Source organism: Sinocyclocheilus anshuiensis, unplaced genomic scaffold, assembly GCF_001515605.1.
Source record: "Sinocyclocheilus anshuiensis isolate Anshui unplaced genomic scaffold, SAMN03320099.WGS_v1.1 scaffold405, whole genome shotgun sequence".
NCBI lineage: Eukaryota > Metazoa > Chordata > Actinopteri > Cypriniformes > Cyprinidae > Sinocyclocheilus > Sinocyclocheilus anshuiensis.
Window position 1 is genome coordinate 438,903 of NW_015539855.1, and position 8,351 is coordinate 447,253.

Sequence of the window (8,351 nt, forward strand, 5' to 3'; positions counted from 1 at the left end):
CAGTTGTTTGGTCCCCTACACCCTTCAACCCTTCGAAGCTCTCACTCCGGAGGGTAAACCCTTTGAAGGGATTAGGGCGTAGGGATGAGCCCTTCCGAATGGAACGCAGGGTAGGTCCAGATCCAGCCCTAGACTTGTCAGTCCAGGAACAAACCTGTCTCAAAATAGACAATTTTGCACAATTTATTGCAACAAAATGTATTTTATTTTAATTTACATGTTTTATTCATTTATTTTAATCAAAATGTATTTTATTTAATTTCCTCATGTTTTAAAATGATCCTCTTTTGTCATTTTAAATTATTAGCTACATCCAAAACTATCGTTGATAATAAAAAATGTAATTAAAGATTCTAAACTTTGTAACAGGTAATGAAATTACAGCTCTTACAAATTTCTTATAGACAACTGAGGTGCCCAGAAAAGGTGAAGATGTCTTTCGACAAGAATGTGGGATCATGACAAAATTTAAAATAAAAATAAATAAATACTACACTGACTAATAATTAAATTAATGATCACTTTTCATTCACTGGAAATTCTTACACACAGGCATGTCATGGCAATGTTCATAGTATGTTGTTCTGGTTTTGAGATCACTCTGATCTAGACAACAGCACATTTTTTATTGAACTGTCTTTATGTTTCTCCATATTTTCCTTTTTAGAACATTAGATTAGGCCTATATTTGTTTTGTCTGTTTTCAACTCTGGTCTGAAAGACTAATCTCACACCAACTGTGCTATACAGTAACTGTTTAAAAATAAATGCGTATAGTGTTAGTTTCAGAAATATGCTGTGGTCAAACTTTATTGAAGATTGAGAGTTTTTACATCGTGTTTTTTTTTTTTAAGTTAAAGTTCATGTTGATTTTTTTTAACCAACTCATCTGTTTTGAAATATTCTTCATATAAATTGTATTTCCTGGAGGAGGAGGATGGCTTTTCATTGTAGGTTATTACAAGAACTGGTTTAGGTTCACTTCACTGTGGCAATGTGATACAAGAAAACTAACATTATTTCAATCCTGACAAATTGTAGGTTTAATAGCCTATACAAATATTTAATATATGTCGAATAATTCGAGGTATGATGGTGGGTCTGAAAAACTTTTTTGTAACTGTTTAGACCGTTTCAAATCCTAATGATATGTATCTTTTGAGCATCATGCGTGTTCTGAGTGCAGTCGATTCGCTCACGTACACAAACCCACAACGCACCGATGGTGCTAAAATAAGCGTTCCCGTTTTCTTGTTGTAAAAATGGACGCGGCCATTTGTACATTCTATGGGTCTGGCTTCCGGTCTCATCTGCGTCCACTCCGTCCAGCTATTTTTAGCTGAACAAAATATGTTCGTTTTGCTGCTTGATATTGAAAGTTGGTGTGTCTTATATTATTTTAATGTGTTATCTTAATTATGAACACACTGGTTTGTAGTAGGCTAAATTTAACATAGATCAACTTCAGTCACTGTGGCAACTTATGCTGGGAAACTAACCTGGTCTAAAGCAGGTTAACTGTCAGACTAAGCTGAGTTCCTCTAACACTGACCAATAGGAACACTATTATTTTACTTTTTTTTTTTTTACAGTTTCTAGCCAAGCAGAAAGGCTCTCTGGTTTTCTGACAGCTGTACCTTTGCAGAACAGATAGCAGAACATTAGAACATTACAATCTAAAATTGCTCTTTAAAGCATTAAAATAACTAAATTAAAAGTTAAAATCACTGAATTAAAATGAAAATAAATAATAAAGAAAATGACTTCTAAACTGCTATAAGAAACACACATTAACTCATTTGAGCTTAGTAATTAGTACTGAATATTGTATAGTTGTATTTTATATTTAATCTGTATCTATCTGTATTTTTGTTCTGCTGTTAGTGTTATCTGTATGCACCAAGGGTCTGAGAGTAACGCAATTTCAATTCTCTGTATGTATGTGCTGTACATGTGGAAGAATTGACGATAAAGCAGACTTGACTTGACTTGACTTGAACTAGCTTACATTTGATTTACCCATTACAATAGTCCCTTTAGTTACCTACTGCTATCATAAAAATACACTTATATGAAGGTTTAAAATTCTACAAAAGGCACATTTAATGTCCAACAACCAATATTTTAGCAAAATGTATATTTTACTCATAATTATTGCGCTCCTGTTCGATTGCGCTCAGTCTGTTTAGCACGCATGCTCGTTCACTCGCGTCACTTTCTAAATAGGCTAATAAAATAAGAAAAGTATAGCGCATCCACTAGTAATTATATATAAATGAATCGGTTTTTACCGATGCAAATATGTTAGAAACGGTGCATCGCGATATAAATGCCGACTTGTAGCCGATACACACTTTTTAACCCGATGCATCGCATTAACTTTTTATGCCGATGCACCGAGCGAATCGGGGAATCTTCCCATCCCTAATTCGGACGTGACTTGATGCCTTCCTGCCTTGGAATGCTGCCTCCGAATGCAGCATTTTAGAGTTTTCGGATGCAGCCCTTTTTTAAAGCTGCTGCCACAGAAAGCAGACGAGTGATGATCACGTGATCGTGTGTGGTGTAGCGATGTGCGTGCGTGCGCTGCTCCACTGTCATTTCAATGGTTATGGATGAAGAGCGGACACATTCTTAACACCATTTAGAGGTAAGAGCCACGCGGTTTTATACGTTACATTTGATAGAATTTTTCATATTTGTTTTTACATATTGAGAAGCACCAGTGTTTTTTTTTTTTTTTTTTATGTGCAGGACCATTTGAAAACAGGATATGTGTTTTCACATGTACCCTACTATATAACCTTATTGGCCATGTGTTTTAATTATCTAAAGCAGGAATGTTCCATTTGAACCTGAAAAAAAAACGATTTTCTCTGAAACACTTAATATAGCTTACAATTATAACTTTATTAATAACTGATTAGGCTACTACATTAGATAATCCTTAGCAGATCGTTAGTTCGAAAGTTGGCTGATAGTTGAAATTAAAATATCAGTTGATTTCTTCTCTGCGGACTAACCTTAATCCTATCTTCAAGGAACCTTATGAGGTTTTAAAAACAGATCTGAAGTGTTAAATGTCATATTTAACAAACAAATACAATAAAAAAAAAAATCATAATTTTTACTTGAGAGGTTTGGTATGGTTTGATTTCGGTGTCAGCAGTAAATAAAGGAGTCATGAATATTTAATGAAGATGTCAGTTTAATTTAGACTAAAAATATATATAATTTTTTTCTGCTCTGATACATTTGAAATGCGTTAATAATAAATAAAATACATTTCAGATAATAAATATTGGTATGTCTGGCATCTTCTTGCTGTAGAGCATCATGTTTGAACTTGTTTCCCCAAATCTGCCTGGAGCGTCTGAAAATAAAGGTCTCATACATTTGACTGAGCATGGCCAGTGTCTTGACACTAATGATATGGGACGAGGAAATAAAAGGTTTCATCTGATCCAAAAGTCACAGTGTCTGTCTTAACACCCGTACAGTGATTTAATGACTATAAGGAAGTCACAGAACACTGAAGACTAGTGCTGTTTGTATTCTTCTCCATGTCTTTCCATCAATGCCATTATTGCCAGTCCAACTGTTCTTGTTAGTGTCATTAGGTCAAATTGAGGACTTGCACTATTTACTTGGCCAATGCTCTGTAGAGTTCATGTGCAAGGTCAGGGCTTTTTCCCAGTGTGAATAGCGAGAAACGAGTACCAAAAAAAAAAAGGGAGTGACTCTTAGTCAGCTAGTCTGTAGTTTGCATAACCTATGGGTGGTTTAACTGTTATTACTCTCTAAACTTTAAAAACATCTTGCTCAATTACTGCTTATTATATTTTGGTCTCACTAACAACTCATTTTAAGGTTCTGAAATGTCTACAGCTAGACCGTTATGCTATGATTCATATAATTCATTTAACAACAAATGTGGTTTCCACTAGCGTGTTTCCATTCTGATGCACATGTTTTTCCCCTCTCCCCGTGGATGATGGGGTCTCTATGAATATTTCAGTGGCTGTCTTGTCTAGTTGGGGCAAACGTAGGGAGTGGTACAATGTGCTGTGTGGAGATGAAGGGGAATGGGGATGTTTTACTGTGGATGAGACATGGCAGGAACACTGAAACTATGTGGTTAGATTGGAAAGTTTTAGCCTTTTGCTGCTTATCAGTGATCAGGTCAAAGGGAAACTATTTTTATCTGTGCCAAATTGTATGTTGGATGCCTCAAAATGATTTTTGAATCAAAGCAAGAGTGAAATACAGATTGTAGGTACAAAACCCAGAGAATCATTGCAGAAAACATTGCTTTGAATGTGGATATTAATTTAGATTCTGATCTTTGACAGATACCACCTTTTTGGCAAATACCACATGTGAAATAAACAGAAGTAATGGGAAAAGTGGAAAAAAGTGAGCTTTAACATTAACATCTCTGGAACTCATTTTTTTATTTTATTAGACATGCCTAATGTATACAAAATTCAAAACATATTCTATTTTCTCTCATTTAGTGTGTAGAAACAGGCATTTACCTTTTTGTGTCTGTTATTTTTATTTTACTTTTTTTTTGTTTTTTTTAAGGTTTTTAATTTTTATTTGTGAAAATTTTCTTTAATTTTAATAAAAAACATTTTATTTTGAAATGTGTACATTTTCTATAGTTTTAACCGTACCTATACTGTATTTTTTTTTATTTTTATGTTTTAAAATGTGCACAATTTTAAACTTTTTTTTTTTTTAATTTTAATTCTACAGAGCCCTACACATGCTGGGGAAAAAAAACAAGATAATGTGTGTACACAAACAAAACATTTATTCACATGCCTTTTATTTTTTTCTTTCGAAATGTGCACATATTTTTGTTTCTTTTTTAAATATTTTAAAATGTGTACAATTTTTAACTTTTTAATTTAAATTCTACAGAGCCTTACACATCCTGGAGGGAATTTTTTTTTTTATTATTTTGAAATGTGTACAATTTCTACAGTTTTAACTACCTATACTGTGTTTTTTGTTTAGGTTTTTTTTTTTTTTACATAAAAAATTTATTCACATGACTTAATTCATTGCCTCGTGGCAAAGATTTAACTCAATTACAATTAAGAGAATGGCCTACTACAATGTGGCATGCTATTTAAAAATGAGGGAACAAAATAGTACAAGGTGGCCACGATTAAACTAAAATTAGGTTAGAAATTATTAAAACATGGCCACAAATTGAATGTTTTTTTTTTCCAATGTCACAATTGTGTTTCACCCCTCATTCTCATTTCTCTCTTTATTTCCCCCCCAGATATGATGCATGCATCCACTGTGGCACAGAGCATCTTGATGACCACGAACGAGAGTAAGAATGTGACCTGTGAAATATCCTATGAAGATGACCGTGTTCCTCTGATGGTGCTCTACATTGTGGTTTTTATCATCGGCCTGCCAGCCAACCTGGCCACGGTCTACCTCACCCTCCACCAGGTGTGTCGTAAGAACGTCCTCGGCATCTACCTGCTTAGCCTGTCCGTGTGCGACCTCACCTACCTCTTCACGCTGCCTTTGTGGACGGTGTACATCAATCAAAACCACGTGTGGCCCTGGAGCTCCTTGGCCTGCAAAGTGACTGGCTTTGTTTTCTTCAACAACATGTACATCAGCATCTTCCTGCTGTGCTGCGTGTCCATCGACCGCTATGTGGCGGTGGTCTATGCCATCGAGTCTCGGGGCCTTCGCCAGAAACGCATCGCAGCTCTTGTGGCATTCTCAATCTACATGGTGGTGGGCTTGGGTCACACGCCCGTCTTCATCATGTCTGAAGGCAATGCTGCCGAAGGAAAACGCCGTTGCTTTGAGCCCAGCCAGAGCTCAGCGATAGTTACGGGATTCAGCTACGCTCGCGTTTGCATCGGCTTTTTTATCCCCCTTGCCATCCTGATCTTCACCAATAGAGCCATTCTTGCCAATGTTCAGGCCAGTACAAGCCTCCAGCCTCATCAGAAAGAGAAGGTGCGCTACCTGGCTGTGGCTGTGGTGGCGTTGTTTTTGATCTGTTTCGCTCCTTACCACATTATCTTGCTGCTGCGCGCCATCACCTTCCACTTCCCCAAGCTGCAAGAGAATTGTCACTTTGAACAGCACATCTACACGCTCTACAAAATCTCCTTAGGATTGTCGACATTCAACAGCGCCTTCAACCCCATTCTCTACGTGCTCTCCAGCAACAATGTCCGTCAGGAGATCAGAAGAAGCATGGCGTCGCTGTGTAACAAAGTCAGCTTGAGTCAGTGCTCGACGCACAGCAGCCAGCACAGCATGCACAGCTCCAAAAGCAATTCAGACCCCGTCCCAACAAAGGGCGGTCAAATGAGGACAACTCGTCCCACTGCATGCTAAAATTTTAGATGCATTGGACATGTTTTGCTTATAAAGAATTGAATGATCAATACAACAACAACTTGAAGTTGGACAGATCTTGCAAAAAAACACAAAAAAAAAAAGTGAATTTCCTGTTATTATTGTGGTCTTTTCACACCTCCTAATCCACTTCCGTCACAGAATGTTTCTATAACACCCAGTCTGAGCTGCAGCTTCTGAATATCTTGGACTCCTATCTAGAGCATGTTCTCCAGATTGTGTTGATAAGCACAAACTCAACAGACAGGAAGAGGCAATCTGACCCACTTTTAAAGTGATTCACTTCACGTTTTGTTTTTGCATGGCCTTTACCTAAAATCAATCATACCAAAATAACTGATACGGTGCATGAAAGAAGTTCACAAAACAAAATATTAGCAGAGATTGTGTATTTCAGAATTTACTGCCCAGAATTTCAGACATAATGTGGGATAACAGTCTATTTACTTGCTACTAAGTGCCTCAAAACTGATCACAGACTTGGTGCTACAAACTGGGCAAATTATGGCAAATCCAGTGACCGATTTATTGTAGCAGCTCAGTACTTTGTAACATGATTTACAAAGTGGACTGGTGAAAATGTGCAGCTGCAATCACATATGGTGTATCAAGCCAGCCAATCAGATTACAGCTTGCTGTTTCGCACTGTCAGAAAAAAATTAGCAAAATTTGTACTTTTTTAGGGGTACAATGGCTTGTCACTGGGACAGAACCCTCAAAAGGACACCTTTGCATACTAAGGTGCTAATATGCACCCTTCAGGGGTAAAGAAGCCCCTAAATTGTGCAGTACCGTAGAGTAGTAACATGCACCCTTAATATAGGAATATGTACACTTATGGTAATATTATAAATCCTTTAGGGGTAAATAAGTTGCAGAAGTGTCCTTTTTAAGGTACTGCCTCAGTGACAAACCGCTGTACTCCTAAAGGTACAATATTTTTGTATGTTTTTTTTTTTCTCTGAGAGTGTGGCAAGTGATTGCCTTTTGTGTGCAATAAAGCTTCAAATGGTGTGTTGGCTAAAGTCTGAGACCGACTGTTTCAAACGACATACAGCATCACATTTTTATGTTCTCACATAATTTACTGTAATACAGATTCGGTGTTTTGTTTTGAAAATTGAATGTCAGTGCATGCTGTTTAGTGATGACAGTGTTCTTTGGCAAGTTTTTTATGTACAAACATATTTCCTTAAATAATTTTTTGTGTGTGTGTTTTTATAAGATTTTATAATGGATGTGTTTTGCATTATGATTATTTTTGTTGTAATGCTATTTTAATTAATTTAAATTGTTTTTTTAGGTGTAACACTCTTATTTTGCTTGATTTTCCCATTTGTCCTATTTTCCCAGATTTCATTTGTAAACTTAGACCATAATAAATTGCAGTCAAGCTTTTCTCATAAAGTCCCCATTATTGATAATTTGCACATAATGCTACTCTTTTAAGAAACTGTAAATAAACTCAAGCGAGATTACAAGAGAAGCACAACATTTTTCCTGTGAACTTGGCATGGACTAATTATGGTTTTAAGAGTATGATACTTAAATTAGTCAATAAAATATTTCAACAGATACTGAAAAAGCTGTTATTGAACAATGTATGCACAGTGAAATATTTAATAAGTGGTCATCTGTCATTTCAGCATTAAATGTTGAAAACTACTGGTTTCTGAGGTCTGATTATTCAAATTTGGGTCGCTGAAAACTATCTCTGATGTGTTGACCTATTTGTGTGCTCTTTTAAGTATGAGAGATGTGTATAAGGAACAAAAAAAGAAAAATGCTGACTACTGTAAATCTGTTTCTGATTACATGTTAAGCCAGTGCAGCAGTTCAGCATCCTTCTTCCTTCACACTTTTAAGTAAAAAATGCATATGACATTCTTGGTGTCTTTAATGCAAAAACTAAAAGCCAGACAAACTCATGGTCATCTGGT

At 36.2% G+C, this 8,351-nt stretch overlaps 1 protein-coding gene across 3 annotated transcripts in view; it reads left to right on the forward strand.

The window, feature by feature from the left end:
• The window catches only part of gpr132b (G protein-coupled receptor 132b), a 7,172-nt gene extending 692 nt beyond the window's left edge, over positions 1 to 6,480 (forward strand). The window contains exons 1-2 of one of the 3 annotated variants that reach the window (XM_016481162.1): positions 2,499 to 2,650; positions 5,300 to 6,480. In XM_016481162.1, the coding sequence (XP_016336648.1) occupies positions 5,302 to 6,390 (1,089 nt within the window). In that variant the 5' untranslated portion in view covers positions 2,499 to 2,650; positions 5,300 to 5,301 and the 3' untranslated portion in view covers positions 6,391 to 6,480. Of the gene's footprint in view, positions 1 to 2,498; positions 2,651 to 4,379; positions 4,417 to 5,299 lie in introns of those variants that run through there. The other 2 variants (XM_016481161.1, XM_016481163.1) reach the window with 2 other exon arrangements.
• Positions 6,481 to 8,351: the final 1,871 nt, after the last annotated feature.